The 18,621-nt window shown below is 43.1% G+C and overlaps 1 protein-coding gene across 1 annotated transcript in view; it reads left to right on the forward strand.

The window, feature by feature from the left end:
• The first annotated feature begins 621 nt into the window (after positions 1-621).
• Positions 622-18,621, forward strand: part of LOC100358582 (zinc finger protein 665) — a 36,963-nt gene continuing 18,963 nt past the window's right edge. Inside the window, exon 1 of the mRNA XM_070067684.1 lies at positions 622-939. Coding sequence (XP_069923785.1) covers positions 913-939 — 27 coding nt within the window. The 5' untranslated portion in view covers positions 622-912. The remainder of the gene's footprint in view (positions 940-18,621) is intronic.

The raw sequence follows: 18,621 nt of genomic DNA on the forward strand, positions 1-18,621 counted from the left end.
GGTCTCCAGAATTAACCCAAGGTATAATTGATACAAAGTAAGGCATTTACTCTGTTAATCTGGCCCCTAGAAGATACTTGGCAATGTTAGTCCTGTATCCAGTTCTCTTTTTTTTTTTTTTTTTTTTGTACTTGGTGAATTAGAGGGTGGTGTAAAATGCTTTGAAAAGAACCACAAATAAAAGACACAAGTAAAAATCGTATTCTCAAATCTAGATGTTAAACTGTGCCGTGTAGACCTGTGCTGAGAGTTACATTGAAATCCTTGTCATGGGTTACTTGAGAGAAGCTGTCCAGGAATAAAGCAGCAGGGGATTTTCCTGAGGGAAACAGCGTGTGTGAGGGAACCGGGATTTGGGACTCAGCAGCAGTGGCTGTCACTTCTTAAGATTTTGTTCAAGAAAGGAAGAACAGCAGCTGACCCTTGAGATCTGGGGTGGGAAGGAAGGGAAGGAGGGATGGAAACAAAAGCAAACGCTCTCTGGTTCCCAGCCTGTCTCCACCCACCCCGCACTGAAGCCCTAGGAGAGGGCCAGTAAGTCTATCTAGGAATGCCCTGGCCTGGACTCCATTTCCCAGAGTCACCCGGTGCTCTAACGTTTCCTGCTCTGATCGCCTGTGCGTGTGCATGTGGGAGAACGTGCGCATGCGTGCCTTTCCCTGTGGCTCGGGGCTGGGAACAGTTCATTTACTGATCAGAGAGGTCCCTGAGAGGCCGCGCTGCTCCTTCTCCCACATTCACTGGGGAGACTTGCTGTGCAAGTGCAATTGCAGGCGGTTCGGGAGCACACACCCCAGACCTGCCGCCCACTGCTTCTGTGCCTCTGCATCTGCCACCGTGGGCCCCAAGTTCCAGCGACTTCTCCTGTCCCACACTCTCCGCTTTGCTCCCTGTGTGTCCTGAAGGAAGGGGATGTGCTCCCGAGATTTTCCACAGCAAGTATGGAGAACAGGAGGGGCACAGATGTGTGTGTGGGAGAGGGGAGGGTGCGATGGCGGGTGGCGGCTCCCAGACCTCGATCACTTGCTTCTCAGTGATGCTGGGAGCTTCTCCGGCAGAGTCAAGTCTGGGACCCAGGTGTTGTGTCTCCCACCGCCACTTCCCAGTCTCCCGATGTTCGGCCAGTCCCACGGGCTGCCTCGCTCAAATTCTCCTTAAAGTACACTGGACGAGGAACGGCACCAGCAGGGCAGTTGAGAGCACGCTGAAGGAAGGAGTCCCATTCCCTAGATTTAAATAAGCCCAGTTCTCACTTTGGGTGGATCAGAGAATGCCTTGTGGCTGGCCTCCGGCTATATCCCCTGGTAGTTCCCGCTGGGCGGGGCTCGGCGGCCCTGAGCCAGAGCCTGAGGCAGTGGAGAGGTGGAGATGGAAGATCAGAGTAGGCTCTGGCTCCTGGCCCCCATGCTGGACCCCGCAGACACATCTGACAGCTGGGGCGCTGTGTGTTTGGCTGACTTTCCCAGCAGCACGTGAAGCTTGTGCAGTAGCTTTGTGGATTGATCGCTCCTCCGTGTTTAATTAACAGACTCTTTTTCAATCTGGAGCTTGAGGCCATGGAAATGTAACTGATTTATTTTCCTGCGTTTCGATTTCTGTCTTCAACCCTTCTTTCTTCTCATGTTATTAGGGATGTCAACTTTTATTACCTGCTACTAATCCCTTTGCAAAGTGAGAAGTGAGCTGAAATTAATGCAAGTCTACCATGTGAGTTAATAATGAGCTACTTCAATCTGCATTTTCATAGTGGAGAGCTACGAAAACATAAATACAGAAAAGTATCAATTTTTCTTGTCTAGTTCTTTACAGTCACTCAATGCTCCACCAAGCTGATTATCTTACAGTCCATATGGTTTTAATTAAGGGGGCAGTTACTTTTTTTTTTTTTAATTTGACAGGAAGAGTTAGAGAGGAAGGTCTTCCTTCCGATAGTCACCCCCCAAATGGCCACTATGCCTGGTGCGCTGTGCTGATCTGAAGCCAGGAGCCAGGTGCTTCCTCCTGGTCTCCCACATAGGTGCAGGGGCCCAAGCACTTGGGCCACAGTAGAGAACTGGACTGGAAGAGGAGCAAATGGGACAGAATCCGGTGTGCATATGGGATGCCGGCGCTTCAGGCAGAGGATTAACCAAGTGAGCCATGGCGCCGGCCAGTTACTTTAAAAAAAAAAATTATTTATTTATTTTAAAGGCAGAGTTACAGAGAGGCAAAGACACACAGAGAGAGAGAGAGAGAGTGAGCTCCCATCTGCTGGTTTACTCCCCAGATGGTCACAATGGCCAGAACTGCATGGATCTGAAGCCAGAAGCCACGAACTTCTTCCAGGTCTCTCACACAGGTATAGGGGACCTAGCACTTGGGCCATCTTCCACTGCTTTCCCAGGCCATAGCAGAGAGCTGGATCAGAAGTGGAGCAGCCAGGTCTTGAACCAGCACCCATATGGTTTTACCCACTCAGCCACAACACCAGCTTCAAGTTACTTTTCTTATTCTGGGTTCTGTGTTTAACCCCATGACATTTTCAACACGGGAGGATATTAGTGATAGATTTTCAAAATGATTGGTCTGTGGACGCCTTTGTACAAGGTGTTAATGTGAAGATGGGTAAGGAAGAAAAGAGAAAATGTGCCCCTCTCCCCCACAGAGATGCCCACACAGTACGGTAAAAGATGTGGCTTTGGGCTGGCACTGTGGCTCAGTAGGTTAATCCTCTGCCTGTGGTGCCAGCATCCCATATGGGAACCAGTTTGAGTCCCAGCTGCTCCTCTGATCCAGCTCTCTGCTATGGCCTGGGAAGGCAGTAGAAGATGGCCCAAGTGCTTGGGCCTCTGCACCCATGTGGGAGACCCAGAAGAAGCTCCTGGCTCCTGGCTTTAGAACAGTGCAGCTCTTCTGGCCATTTTGACCAACTGGGGAGTGAACCAGCAGAAGGAAGACCTTTCTGTCTGTCTATCCATCTCACTATCTGTAATTCTACCTCTCAAATAAATAAATAAAACATCTTTTAAAAAAAGAGAGATGTGGCCCTGAAAACTATTGCTATAGACTAACTTTCAGTGTAATGAAGTTTTCACTTGATTAACTGAGTGATTCATAGATTCTGTTAGAGTCCTGTTGTCACCAGATTACTAATCTGTGAAACTCATTTAGCATAGTAAGGTTACCTAGGAAGTAAGAATAGAAAGGGAATCCTGGATAGAGGTTGCTAGGGTGACAGCATTCTTCCTCTCAAACCCAGTGTGTTTTGATCTTTTCTCGCATGTACTCCCTATCACAGTGCTTGCGAGTGGACAAGCAGTGATGTGTTTCTGCTGAAAAGAGCTGCTTCACACCCAGGAAACAACTGTAAGACACTTTCTCAGCAACTATGTTGTGTGTACATTAATACGAACTTGAAAACAGCCAAGAACAGGATTCCTGGACTACTCAGGCTAACTCACTGTCCTTGGCACATCATTCCCTGCTCTGCAATAAGTTTCTGGCAAGTTCTTTAAAATTTTTAGGAGAGACATATTTCACATGAGAGACATAATCTGGTAATGCAGCAGTGATGTCTTTAAGAAAAAGTGCCATGTGAGGAAGCAGTCTGATGTGTCCATTCATCTTCCCATTAATAACTCTCATTGATGTCTACCACAGGGTGACAGAAGCAATCCTCCTTCTGAATTGCATCAAGCCAGGAGGATTCCTCTACAGTTTATCTGAGCTTTCCTTGTATGAGGGAATCACCAAATACTACATTGTATAGGGTTTTTTTAATGCATTTTATTTACTTGAAAGGCAGATTTACAAAGAGACACAGAGAGGTCTTCCATCCATTGGTTCGCTCCTCAAATGGCTACAATGACTTGGGCTGGGCCAGGCTAAAACCAGAAGCTAGGAGCTTCTTCTGGTTCTCACACTTGATTTCAGGGGCCCAAACACTTGGGCCATTATCCTCTGCTTTCCCAGGTGAATTAGTAGGGAGCTATATTGGAAATGAAGCAGCCAGGTCTTGAACCAGTGCCCATGTGGGGTGCTGGCACTGCCAGGGTCTGCTTAACCTACTACACCAGTCCCATGTGCATTTTTCAAAGAGGGGGAGGGGTTAAATTTTTTCTAATATGACTCTCAAAATAAAGATTATAATGTGTAGTAGATGATGATTTTGGTTATATTTTGAATTTCATTAAATTTCAATATTTTTTAAGTTAATGAGTACTAGTAGTTATCTTATTTTTTTTAAAGATTTATTTATTTTACTTGAAAGTCAGAGTTACAGAGAGGAGAGGCAGAGAGAGAGAAGTCTTCATATGCTGGTTCACTCCCCAGTTGGCTACAGTGGTCGGAGCTGTGCCGATCCAAAGGCAGGAACCAGGAGCTTCTTCTGTGTAGTAGTTATCTTATGCTATCCTTGCTTTGGATAAACAAACTCTCCCATCCCTCATTTAAAATGCTTTTTAAAATAGGATTATTTGGAGGACTGGCACTGTGGCATGGCAGGTGAGGCTGCCACCTACAGTGCTGGCATCCCGTATGGGTGCTTGTTTGAGATGCAGCTTCCTGCCGTGGCCTGGGAAAGCAGTGGAAGATGGCCCAAGTTCTTGGGTTCCGCACCGCATGGGAGACCTGACAGAAGCTTCTGGCTCCTGGCTTCAGATAGATCCAGCTCTGGCCATTGCAGCCATTTGGGGAGTGAATCAGTGCATGAAAGACCTCTCTCTGTGCCTCTGCCTCTCTGTAACTCTGCCTTTTAAATAAATAAATAAATATTTACATGCTACACCACTGTGCTGGCCCCAAGACCTAACAGGTTTTCTGGGTGCTTATCCTGGGGTTCACTTTGAGCACTAAGCACAGTTATTCTGTGTGACTGAATATTTCATGTTCCTTCTTATGGAAAAGTTTTTCTCATGATCTGAGTGATTGGCTACATCTGCCCGTAGTGGAAACTAAAACTTAATTTGGCATTTGAACACCCAGAGTGCTGAGTCCTGTAATCTTCTGAATTTAATCAAAAAATGTGTTTTGAAACATTTGGTCTGTGGGTAGGCAGGGCAGTTTTCCTGGATCCCTTGAGAATTGATGAGCTGATGGTGTGTTTCTACCCCACATTATATTCTGAAATTTACTTCCTTTTATTTTCCTAAAATTACTATATTTGTAATTTGCTCCCCCTTTCTGAAATGTTTGTGCTTCTGTCCTCCTTATAACCATGGACATAAGTAGCCCTTTTCCTTCTCTTCTCTCTCTCTCTTTTTTTTTTTTTTTAAACAGGCAGAGTGGACAGTGAGAAAGAGACAGAGAGAAAGGTCTTCCTTTGCCATTGCTTCACCCTCCAGTGGCCACCGTGGCCAGCACACCATGCTGATCCAAATGCAGGAGGCAGGTGCTTCTCCTGGTCTCCCATGGGGTGCAGGGCCCAAGCACCTGGGCCATCCTCCACTGCACTCCCGGGCCATAGCAGAGGGCTGGCCTGGAAGAGGGGCAACTGGGACAGAATCCGGCACCCCAACCAGGACTTGAACCCAGTGTGCCGGTGCCGCAAGGAGGAGGATTAGCCTAGTGAGCCGTGGCACCATTTCTTTTCCTTCTCTTTATGATGTTACAAGAGCAGTGGGATATTGCAGCTCTCTCCCCTGGCAGCACATCTTCCTCATTACATCTCTTTGAATTAGACCCTGGGTTAACTTGGCTGCCCAAAAGGCATATATCTAAACCCAGTGTACCTAATGAATGAAAGTCATCATAAAGTCAATATGCCTTGTAAACCTCTCATCTCTTGTTTTGGAATGTGTTGTGAATGTGTCTTTTATGTCAGTGTCTGTAAGCTGGAGACTTCCCACTTAAGGCAGAAGGCTGCTGAGGGACAGCACAACTGTAGCTTTGCTCTGTTACTTTACTGTGGCTACTCTCTCACCCTCTCTCTTTATTTTATTATGATTTAAAATTTTTATTTTAAAGGCAGAGTTACAGAGAAAGAGGCAGAGACAGAAGGATGGGGATCTTGCATCAGCTGGTTCACTCAAGAGACTGCAATGAATAATGCTGGCCCAGCCTGGAAGTCCAACCCAGTGTCCCACATTGGTGCAAGGACCCAAGTACTTGTGCCATCTGTTTCTGCTTCCCTAGTTGCATTACAGGGAGCTGGATCAGAAGTGGAACAGCTGTGACTCGGGCTGGCATTGTGGCACAATGGGGAAAGCCACGATCTGCAATGCCAGCTTCCCAGATGAACAGCCGTTCATGTCCCAGTTGCTCCACTTCTAACCTAGCTCCCTGCTGATGGTTTGAGAAAAGCAGCAGCAGATGACTCAAGTGTTGGGGCCATTGTAACCCATGTGGGAGACCCAGATGAAGTGCCTGGCTCCTGGTTTCTGTGTGCTTCAGCCCTGGCCATGGCAGCCATCTCAGATGGAAGATCTCTCTCTTTTTTAGCATTTATTTATTTATTTACAAGGCAGAGATAGAGAAAGGGAGAGAATGAGAAAGAGATTTTCATCTGCTGGTCTACTTCCTAGATGGCTGCAATGGCCAAGACTGGGCCAGGCCCAAGCCAGGCACCAAGAGCTTCATCCAGGTCTCCCACTTGGCTGTCAAGGACCCAGGTATTGGACCATCTTCTACTTTTCTAGGGCCACTAGCAGAGAACTGGATCAGAAGTGGAGCAGCCAGGACATGAACTGGTGCCTATACCAGATGCCAGCACTGCAGGCAGCAGCTTTACCTGCTAGTCCACAACGGCATCCCATCTGACTCTCCCTCCTCTCCATAACTCTGCCATTTTTTTAAGATGTATTTTATTTATTTGACAGAGTTACTGATAGAGATAGAGACAGATAGAGAGGTCTTCAGTCTGCTGGTTCACTCCCCAAATGGCCACAGTGGCCACATCTGAGCTGATCTGAAACCAGGAGCCAGTAGCTTCTTCGGATTTCCCACGTGGATATAGGGGACCAAGGACTTGGGCCATACTGTGCCACTTTCCCAAGCACATTAGCAGGCAGCTGGATTGGAAGTGGAGCAGCCAAGACCTGAACCAGGGACCATATGGGATGCAGGCCAGTGTCTCAACCAGCTGTGCCACAGCACTGGCCCCCAAAACTCTGACTTTCAAATAAATAAATCTTTTTTAAAGGATGGACACACATATTGGATCCCAGCATTTTATTTGGTGGTGGTTTAATCCACTGTGCCACAAAGCCAGCCCTACCCTTTATCCTGGTGACTTGTGTGTCAAGATCTGGGTAATATCTGCTGAACAACTATTGGTATTATGGTAGACTCTTCTGTTTTATTTTGGTTCTCATTTGTTGAGTTTATTTTGGCTGCCACTTTTGGGTAGCAAGCTGTGATGTCATCAGTGGCTAAAGCTGCTGTGTGTTAGGCTGGCACTGATTCTACCTTTCCATTTCTTCAAGTAGAAGTGGAAAATGAAATCCTCTCAAAAGTAACAAGCTACAAAGTAAAAACTGGAAATCAAGCTTCCTTTCTTCTCACCTAACAGACCCAGCTGGTCTCTGTGTTTCTCATTTTAGCCCAAACCTACATCAGATTCCTAGAGCAGAAGGAAGCTTATTTTTTAATGCAGAATTCATAGATGTGGTTGTCCATTCACCTCTGAGAATTAAAGCCATCACTCTGCTTTTTGACTGGTTTTCAATTTGTGGTGGTGCCCTCTCTCACAGGAGGACAGATTCCTCACAGAAGAATACACCTTGGAGGAGAAAACTTCAAGGAGTGGGCTTTCCAAAGTGAAATGGAATTCTGGCCTGTATATCCTTGAGATCATGATCAGCAGAGTGGGGAAATTCTTGGCTATGTCCATTCACATCCTTTCCTTTTTGTTCATTGTATTCCTCCCTTACATAGTGCTTTGTGCTCTCCTTCTGTTGCACACACACAAGGCATGTCTGTGATTGAGGCTGTTTGTGGACCACTGCAGCATCTGGAGTTGCCTTTGTCTCCATCTCTAACCAGAAACTCATGCAGAGTGAGGAGGGGACTGCCAGCCTGCCACACAGGGTTTGGACCCCTTGCTCCTTTACTTCTCTTCAGTGCAAGAGCAGCCTTAAAGAGAGCCGCACTGGGTAGTATTATTTCTTTTGGATTTGAGTGCTTGGAGAGCAAAAGAAATACACATTTTTTTTCTATAGAATGGATTGAGGAGGCACTACATAAAGTCAGCAGCAACTTTTTTGGCTCTTGTTACATGTCAAGATGAGTCAGAATATTTAGGGCCATTTGTTAAATTTTTTAAAAAATTAAAAATATTCATTTATTTGAAAGGCGGAGTTACAAAGAGAGAAAGAGAGATGTAAATCATTTATCCACTGTTTCACACCCCTAATGGCCACAGCACCTGGGGTTGAAACTGGATTAAAGTCAGGAGCCAGTATCTTCTTCCACATTTCCCATGTAGCTTTCCTAGGCACATGAAAGAGCTGGATCAGAAGTAGAGCAGCTGGGACATGAACTCGTGCACAACATGGAATACCAGCATCACAGGCAACAGCTTTCCCACTATGCTCTTCTGTCTGTTTTTTTTTATTATTATTATTGTTATTATTATTTTTATTTGAAAGAGAGTTAGAGAGAAGCAGAGGCAGAGAGAGAGAGAGAGAGGGAGAAAGGCCTTCCATCTTCTTGTTTACTCCCAGATGGCTGCAATGGCTGGAGCTACCCTGAACTGAAGCCAAGAGCCGGGAGCCTCTTCCAGTTATCCCACATGGGTGCAGGAGCCCAAGGTCTTAGGTCATCTTCTACTGCTTCCCCAGACCTTAGAAGAGAGCTGGATCAGAAATGGAGCAGCCGAGACTCAAAGCAGCACCCACATGGGATGCCAGCAGTGCAGGCAGCAGCTTTCCCTGCTGGGACACAGTAGCAGCCCCTCTATCATCTGTTTTATGGAAATATTTAAGGGATGTTAGAAGGCCATTCAGGCCCTTCCTACAATACATTTTGAAATAATGATTGACAGTCCACAAGACTGCTTCCAAAGGGAGAGAGCAGCAGGGACAGAGAGGTAGTGATGTTGAAAGGGTATGAGGAACAAGGGAAGATGGGAAGGCCAGAAGAAATCTTGAAAAGTATTCCAAAGGATAAAGTAATAGGACACAGGTCATTTGTGCAGATTTCTATTATAGGGTTTTCCTTTTTTTTTTTTTTAAATTAGAGATAATTTCTAACATAATTTGTGATATACTGGACTCACTTTTCAGTTTTCTTCTTACAGATAAGATGTCCTTATAAGATATAGAGGGGCTGGTACTGTGGCTTTGTAGTTTAATCCTCTGCCTGTGGCACTGGCATCCTATATGGGCACCATTCTAGTCCCAGATTCTCCTCTTCAGATCCAGCTCTCTGCTATGACATGGGAAAGTAGTAGAAGATGGCTCAAGTGCTTAGGCCCCTGTACCCAAGGAGGAACAGAGAAGAAGCTCCTGGCTCCTGGTTTTAGATCAGTGCAGCTCCATCAGTTATAGTCATTTGGGGAATGAACCAGCAGATGGAAGACTTTTATCTCTGTCTCTTCCTCTCACTGTCTATAATTCAACCTCTCAAATAAATAAAATCTTAAAAAATAAGATGTAGAGAAGTACTGGAATTAAATGCAATAGTACACTCCTAAATATGCAGTTAGCATTAAATTTTTGTTGAGAAAGGGATGAGCTTGGCTTTATGTGTGTCTTGCTTAGAGCAGAATTTTTATGACTGAATTTGAGATAATGAAAAATCAGTTTCATAATTGAAACATTGACCATTTTTACTGCTGCAGCCTCCCCCTCACTCTGTATCCCTATGCAGATAGTCCACATGAAGGTACAGCAGAAAGAGAGGCCTGCATATCTGGAGTAATGCAAATATGCCCTTTGCTTAAACCAGGGGATTGATCGACTGGAGTTCTTTGAGATTCAGTTTGCATTTTTCTGTAGAGTAAAATATAGTGATTTGGGTAAAGTATCTTGTCTTCTAGTAGATGATTCCAATTGGCTTTCTTATCCATCTACCTGGCATCACAGGTGATTCCCAAGACAGGTGTTGGGCTCTATGGAAAAACAAAGTAGCCTTTTCAGAGTTGATGTATTTCTCCTGGAAAATTGGAGAAATATTTTGTAAGAAGCAGTTCATGGAGGAAGTGTACTTCCCTATAAATGAGACAGAAGTGATTCCCTTTCCTTGCCCCTCCCTGAGCTAGTTCCTGAGGCTTATTGATCAGGCCAAGAATGCTAATATTTATAGGCCAATTATGAATGATGCATGTTTGTCTTACACATGAGATGTCTACAGATCTGTTTCTCAAGGCCTTTAAGATAAAATAAGAAAACTTTGCAACAAAAGAGAAGGTTGGCATTGCCTGTTGCCTTGGTCTAGGATCTGTGCATTTATTACCCACTTAGTACTCTGACTCCTGTTGTGCGCATCTCCTAATGGTTCTTTTTTGGCCATTCCTGTGTCCAGATTCCTTAATGGGTGACAATCTTTGACCAGACTTCCAGTCTGATAACTCAGCCCAAATTGGAGTTGACTAGTTTGTGTACCCTCTTCCGGATTAAGGTGGTCCAAAACTGCCAGTGCCCAATGACTGGGCTGCCTTTATGCTCACTCAAGAGATAAGACTCTGGGCACAGGTCCCAAGTGGCTTTGCTTCGTCCTCTTCCCTAGATCTCCCTGGTGAGCAGGCTGATTCTCAGGTAGGCAGGGAACTTGTTGGCTCCAGATTTCTGTTTTGCACTCATCTGGAAAATATTTGAGTTTTCTCTTGAATCTCAAGAGTCCTGAGTAGGGAGTTTTATTTTGTATTGAGATGTGTCTTTATAAAGACAGGTGTCACTGAAGACTGTGTGTCCTCAGAATCAACTGAACTCACCCAGGCCTGCATGGAGTTCTGGGATCCTGGCTTCATGCTGAACATTGCCTGCTGTTGTGAGCATTTGGGTGTGTACCAGAAAATGGAAGAAATCTCTCTCCCTCTCCATCTCCCTCTACCTTTCAAATAAAATGAAAAACAGATAAAAATTGGAAAAAGTGTGCTTTGCCTTGTGTCCTAAGGCAAAAGTAATTACTGTTGTTATAGGTAGAACTCATTTGTACACTTCACAAATACTCACAAATCTCAGGTTAAAGGCTTGGTGGTCACTACTGGCTGGGCTGCCTACTCAGCTCCCATTCTGTAATGCACCCCCTTCCATCATCTGCAGTTCACTTTGGGTGCTCATAAAACACCAAACTGCCTCCTGACTTTGCATCCCTACGTTCTTTATACATAGCTGGGCCACAATCTCATTTTCTTTAGCAGCATGCTAATTTTTATGAGTGCTTCATAGGCAAAGAATAATGGGGACATTGATTTTTTCTGAGCTTTTGCCCTAAGTGGTTTATTTTATGAAGCTGATTCTGGGTACTGTATAGAACTTTGCTGGATCAGAAGTTGGGGTGCAGAGGTTGACATTAGAGAAATAGAGCTAGCACTGTCACTTCCACCCTGCAACCCATGCCTGCCTTTAGTTTCTGCTTTCATAGAGTGTTGGAATGAGGCAGTAGTGATGCAATAAAGGAATGAACTTTCAGTTGTTAAACATTTTTATTTTTATTAATACAAAGAGAACAGATTGCATAAGATGGTAATTCAGAAGAACATAACCATACTTCTCTATTGCCCCCTCCTTTCTTCCTTTCTCTTTTTAAGGATTTAATAAGCTGGCTTTTTTTCCCTAACCTAGTCTTTACCCTTTCACCTCCAGCCTTCCTGTCCATTTGTTCCTACTTTACAATCTAGTACTTTAAGCTTTTTTCCCCCTTCTTTCATGCATGTTTTTGCCTACTCCTACTCCAATTCCAAAGAAGGAAAAATGAATAAAAATCATGAGATATTGATTCAAAGACAGGAATCCTATCCAGAAATACAGAAAAAAAGTTACTTCCTTTTTCTTTTTTTTTTTTTTTTTGACAGGCAGAGTGGACAGTGAGAGAGAGACAGAGAGAAAGGTCTTCCTTTGCCGTTGGTTCACCCTCCAATGGCCGCCGTGGCTGGTGCGCTGCGGGCGGCACACCGCGCTGATCTGATGGCAGGAGCCAGGAGCCAGGTGCTTTTCCTGGTCTCCCATGGGGTGCAGGGCCCAAGCACTTGGGCCATCCTTCACTGCACTCCCTGGCCACAGCAGAGAGCTGGCCTGGAAGAGGGGCAACCGGGACAGAATCCGGCGCCCCGACCGGGACTAGAACCCGGTGTGCCGGCGCCACTAGGCGGAGGATTAGCCTAGTGAGCCGTGGCGCCGGCCCTCTTTTTTCTTTTTATTAACAATTTATTTATTGATTTACCTCTCTGGAAGAGGCAGCTGGAAGTTCTCCGAGGTCTGTCCTTAGAATGTGAGGAGAGCCAGAGATATTGGATAGACTCTTTACAGTCTGTTTTACTGTGAGAGATGTGGTTCCACTTGCCTGTGGCAGAAAAAAATGAGATTTCAATGATTTTTTTTATGTATTACTAATTTTTATGAGTCTCTTCTTTATCAATGGATAGAGACCTGTCAAATTTACTATGAGCAAAAAATTTCACAGACACAACTGCTTCCAGAGGAGATGAATGACTCTCCATTCCCACGTGACCTTCCCCTGAGATCTCCAGGTGGCTTCTCTTGGTCTCCTGGAAGCAAAGAGAAGATTCCAACCATAGAAGAAGTTCACTATGACTGTGGTGTTGTTCCTTGGAAGTTCCTGCCAGAAAGTAATCATTTAAGAACACCAGGGGCATTTCATTAGTTTCACAGGACTCTTTTCTTCCTGGCTTCAGTGGAGGGGAAAAATAACCACAGTTGAAGCATGATTCTAGGCAAAGCACAATTATTTATCTGCATAACAAAAATCCTCATGTTTTTCTGCACATTGTTAGTCTTACATGGGTTAGAAAAAAATGCCATTTAATGTCTTAGAACTCTCTAATGTTAAAAAGTGCAAGAATTAAAAATTGCTATTATTTTATGCTCTTATAACGCTGCAAAAGCATTAACATTGTGCATTTCTGGGTGATTTGGAAACTCTAAATTCGAAATCAATTACGTTGACTGGCTTTGCAGAGTAGGAAGAAAATAATTGGTTTATTAATTATTTATAAAGAGAGACTATGAAAGAAGCTATTCATTGGTACCAATTGTCTAAGCTTTAGTGTTTATGAAACTATGATTTATTTATTTATTTGTTTATTTGTTTATTTATTTATATTTGACAGAGTTATAGACAGTGAGATAGAGACAGAGAAAGGTCTTCCTTCCGTTGGTTCACTCCCCTAATGGCCACTATGGCTAGTGCTCTGCCGATCCAAAGCCCGGAGTCAAGTACTTCCTCCAGTTATCCTGTGTGGGTGCAGAGAACCAAGCACTTGGGCCACCCTCCACTGCCCTGGGCCCAGGAAGAGGAGCAAATGGGACTAGTACCCAGCACCCCAACTGGGACTAGAACCTGGGTGCTGGTGCCACAAGTGAAGGATTAGCCAAGTGAGCCATGGCATCAGCCTATGATTTATTTTATTTTATGAGCTATGTCCACTTGAAGTTGTGAAAGAAAACATACAATGGTGGTTGTAATTCACTTTAACAGACTTTTTGAAGGATTTTATTTCTTTCTTTGAGAGGCAGAGTTACAGACAGTGAGAGGTAGAGACAGAGAGAAGGGTCTTCCATCCACTGGTTCACTCCCCAAATGGCCACAACAGCCAGAGCTGCTTGATCCAATGCCAGGAGCCAGGTGCTTCTTCCTAGTTGCCCATGGGTGCAGGGGCCCAAGCACTTGAGCCACATTTTACTGCTTTCCCAGGCCATAGCAGAGAGCTGTAGTCAAAGAGGAGTAGCTGGGACTAGAACCAGTGCCTATATGGGATGCCAGTGCCACAGGTGGAAGATTAACCTACTGTGCCATGGCACCGGCCCCACAATTCTCTTGAAAACAGAAACATTTATTCCTGAGTCTTTTGATGAGCTAGGCCAATGAAGTCCTGACAGGGCACATATGTCTCTAGAATTAGAGGAGTGCTCATCATTCTCATACTGTGTTCTGTTTTCTGTTGCTGTTCAGCCTGTGACAGTGACATGTAAATAAAAAACCAGATATTCAGCATGTGGTTACCCCACAAGGAGTCTTATCTTGTCTGCATCTGAATAATTTTGATAGCCAGGTGTGTTTTGTTGTTGTTTTTTTTTTTTTTTTTTTTTTTTTTTTTTTTTTTTTTTGGACAGGCAGAGTGGGCAGTGAGTGAGAGACAGAGACAGAGAGAAAGGTCTTCCTTTTGCCATTGGTTCACCATCCAATGGCCGCTGCAGCTGGCATGCAGTGGCTAGCGCACTGTGGTGATCCGATGGCAGGAGCCAGGTGCTTCTCCTGGTCTCCCATGGGGTGCAGGGCCCAAGCACTTGGGCCATCCTCCAGTGCACTCCCAAGCCACAGCAGAGAGCTGGCCTGGAAGAGGGGCAACTGGGGCAGAATCCGATGCCCCAACCGGGACTAGAACCCAGTGTGCCAGCGCCGCAAGGTGGAGGATTATCCTAGTGAGCCATGGTGCCAGCCACCAGGTGTTTTTAAGTTGCTAAATATTCTCCTAATTTGTATTTATTTAAAGACTATTAACTCAGTGTGACAATTTTTGTTATAATGATTTGATTGCCAATAAGGAATTTACAAATTCATACCTTGACTAGAAGTTTTACTTTGTAACAATCACAGACTAGCAGAAGTCATAAACCATTAACCCTCATTTTTCTAAAATAAGAGGTTGTAATTAATATGAATATTTAAAGAATATTTTTTTTAAGATTTTATTTATTTATTTGAGAGGTAGAATTACAGACAGAGGGAGAGTGAGAGACAGAGAGAAATGTCTTCCTTCCATTGGTTCACTCCCCAGATGGCTGCAATGGCCAGAGATACATGGATCTAAATCCAGGAGCCAGCTGCTTCTTCCTGGTCTCCCATGCAGGGGCCCAAGCACTTGGGCCATCTTCCACTGCTTTCCCAGGCCATAGCAGAGAACTGACTGGAAGAGGGGCAGCCAGGACTAGAACCGGTACTCATACTGGATGCTGGCACCACAGGCAGAGGATTAACCTCTGCACCACATCACCAGCCCCAAGTACATGAAGAATTTAGAACAGAAAATCTACCAACCTCATGGAGTTTATCTCCCTTTCAAAACTTTTAATAGCCTTTGGGATGGAGAATGCTAATTTAAGGTACTGTAATTAAGTTCACACAAACAAAAGATGTTTTAGGATGTTTTCCTTCATTATTTAAGTTAGATACTGTTAGGAAATTCTAGATTATTTTGGGGATAAATTGTAATTTCTTTTCACAAGTGTATTTGAGTAGAAACACAAGCTTTTATAATCAATTATTTATGTTTAAAACATATGCTTATGTATGTTTTATATTAAAATAACAGCATTTTATGAAGTTTAGATGCATCTTGTTCAATACAAGCCTATACTTTTTTTAAGTTTTCTTTAAAAAGAATCTTTGTATTCATTTTTTTAACACAGCAAACTCAGGTGACACAGTAAGTCCATAATTTCCCACAAAATTCATAAACTTAACAACTGAGTATCTTAAGTCTTATAAATCTTCTGAATCATTCATAGTTATGCACTCGATGGAACGTACTCCTCAGCAGCTGAGAAGAATATTAACAAAAGCACCAACTCTTCAGGCATCTCTACAGACCTCTACTTTTCATTCCCTAAGACATGCAGTCAGACTGCTGATGCGCAAATACCAATTCACCTTAAGCTGAATGGATAAGAAAAAGCATTTGGGAAACCAACATTCTTAATATTAAGTCTGAAAGCATTTCTACCTCTTTACTGAATGACTTTCCCTTCTGTCAATGTTAAACTCAGGTTAATCTAGCACTTTAGGACATTTGTATTTGTTTTATAAGCCTTAAGGAAAGCAAAAAGATAATCTCTAATCTAGACAATCCTGGACTCTTTCATTAGATTTAGAATTTTACAGCAAAGTAATATGATCTGTCCAAATAGTATGCCTTTTAAAAACTTCTCTTCATGTTTGTAAATTAATAAAGCTTATTTCCAATATATATCTTCTGTGTTTTCATTTGCTGAAGCAGGGTTCAAAGGGTGTTTTTAGGATCTTGCCAACATCAGCCCTATGTACCCATAAATTATTGGAGCCATTAAATGGACAATAAAAACTGGTTGAGGCTACTGATGAATGCTTCAAAAGGAATCTGAATCTTTTCCAGGTGTCCTTTTAGGCAATTAAGGTGATTGATAACATCCCAAATCCCTGTAGTTTGGAACATACACCCTAGCGGTTTGGACCCTACATTTTAGCAAATATTTTAAAAAGCATCAACCCCAAAGCCATCTAACCACCTTTACTAGGTCTATTCCACCACTGGATTTACTAATCAATTTTAAGAGATGTTCTTTAAATTCCCACAGAATGAGATGATTTGCTGAATGGTGCTATAATATGTAGAATGTCTCTGAAAACTCTATATAAACCCCACAAAGTATATGGGATGGGTCCTCATCAGATGACCACTGTGATGATTGGAGTGGACCCTAGATCAAGCTAGAACAATAAACCTCTTTGCTTTTGCATCATTGAAGTCTCTCATTGGGATAATTGAGTCCCATCCAAGTTCGGTCTAACAGAAAGAGAGTCGACCTTTGCCATGCGCTAGTTCACTCCCCAAATGGCCACAATGGCCAGAGCTGTGCTGATCTGAAGCCAGGAGCCAGGAAATTCTTCCAGGTCTCCCACATGTGTGCAGGGGCCTAAGGACTTGGGCCATCTTTCTACTTCTTTCCCAGGCCAGAGCAGAGAGCTGAGTCAGAAGTGAGCAGCTGGGACTTGAACTGGAGCACATATGGTGTGTCAGCACTGTAGGCCAGGGCTTTAACCTGCTGCACCACAGTGCCAGCCCCCCAACTATTTATTAAGAGCTCCTAACTGACCTGTTAATTTTGATAAAAATTTATGACACTCAGGAGTTTTATTATGAATCTTCATTCTAGTTTGCATGGCATATAAATGACCCCCTTGGTGAAATACATAATGATCAAACAATGGCTGACAACAAACACCCTTAGATCAATTCTTGAGCAACTATTCAGTAATAAGCCACCACAAGGCCCTACTTGTCATGCTCCTGAACCATCAGGTGATGCTGTATGTTCTTTTATTTTTTAAATTTTTTTATTTTATTTTTTTATTTTGACAGGTAGAGTTATAGACAGAGAGAGAGAGAGAGAAAGGTCTTCCTTCTGAATGTTGTTGGTATTTTGATTGAGATCATGTTGAATCTGTAAATTGGTTTTGAGGGGCTGGCACTGTGGAATAGTAGTTTGAGCCTCTGTCTGTGGCATTGGCATCTCATATGGATGCCAGTTTGGGTCCCAGCTGGTCCTCTGATCCAGCTCTCTGCTCATGGCCTAGGAAGGCAGTGGAAGATGGCCCAAGTGCTTGGGCTCCTGTATCCATATAGGAGATGAGGAGGAAGCTCCTAGCTCCTGGGTTCAGATCAGCCCAGCACCAGCCATTACAGCTATTTGGAGAATTATCCAACAGTTAGAAGGCATCGCTTTTTGTCTCTCCGTCTCTCTGTCTATAACTTCTTCTCAAATAAATAAATGATTGTAAAAGTAAAATTAAAACTAATTTCTATTGGTAGAATGGGAATTTTGATGATATTTGTTCTTCCAATTTATGAACATCAAAGATTTTTCCTTTTTTTGTGTTTTCTTTTTTTTCTTTAATGTTTTGTAATTTTTCTTATAGAGATCTTTCACACCCTTGACTAAATTTATTCCAAGGTAATAAAAAATTTTATGGTTATTGAGAATGGCACTGTTCTGATAAGTTATTTTTCAGCCATGGCATTTTTGTGTATATAATGGTTATTGATTTTTGTGTGTTGATTTCATATTTTACAACTTTGCCAAACTTTCTTGTGAGTTTCAATAATCTCTTGGTGGAGTCTTTTGGTTTCCCAATATTTAGGATCATGTCATCTGCAAACAAATTATTGGACTTTCTCCTTTCTAATTTGTTTTCCTTTGATTTCTTTTTCTTGCATTAATGCCATGGCTAAAACTGTCAGTAGTATATTGAACAGCAGTAATGAGGGAGAGCAACTTTGGTTTCAGATCTTAGTGGAAATGCTTCCATGATTTCCATTCAATATGATGTTGGTTGAAGATTTGTCATATATTGCCTTGATTGTGATAAGGAATGTTCCTTCTATTCCCAACTTGCTTAAGGTTTTTATAATGAAAGGCTGTTTTTTATCAAATACTTTCTCTTCATCTATTGATCATCATGTGGTTTTTATTCTTTAGTTTGCTAGTGTCACATATCACATTTATTGATTTGCATATGTTGAACTATCCCTGCATACCATAGGTACATTCCACTTGGTCCAGGTAAATTATCTTTATGATCTGTTGTTGGATTTTATTAGCTAGTATTTTGTTGAGAATTTTGGGATCTGTGGGTATCAGAGATATTGTTCTTTAATTCTCTTTCTCTATTGTATCATTTTTTGGTTTAGAAAATAAGGTGACACTGGCCAAACAGAAGAAGTTTGGGAATACTCTTCTCTTTCAATTGCTTTGAATAGCTTAAGGA

The sequence above is a fragment of the Oryctolagus cuniculus genome, unplaced genomic scaffold (genome assembly GCF_964237555.1).
Source record: "Oryctolagus cuniculus unplaced genomic scaffold, mOryCun1.1 SCAFFOLD_76, whole genome shotgun sequence".
NCBI lineage: Eukaryota > Metazoa > Chordata > Mammalia > Lagomorpha > Leporidae > Oryctolagus > Oryctolagus cuniculus.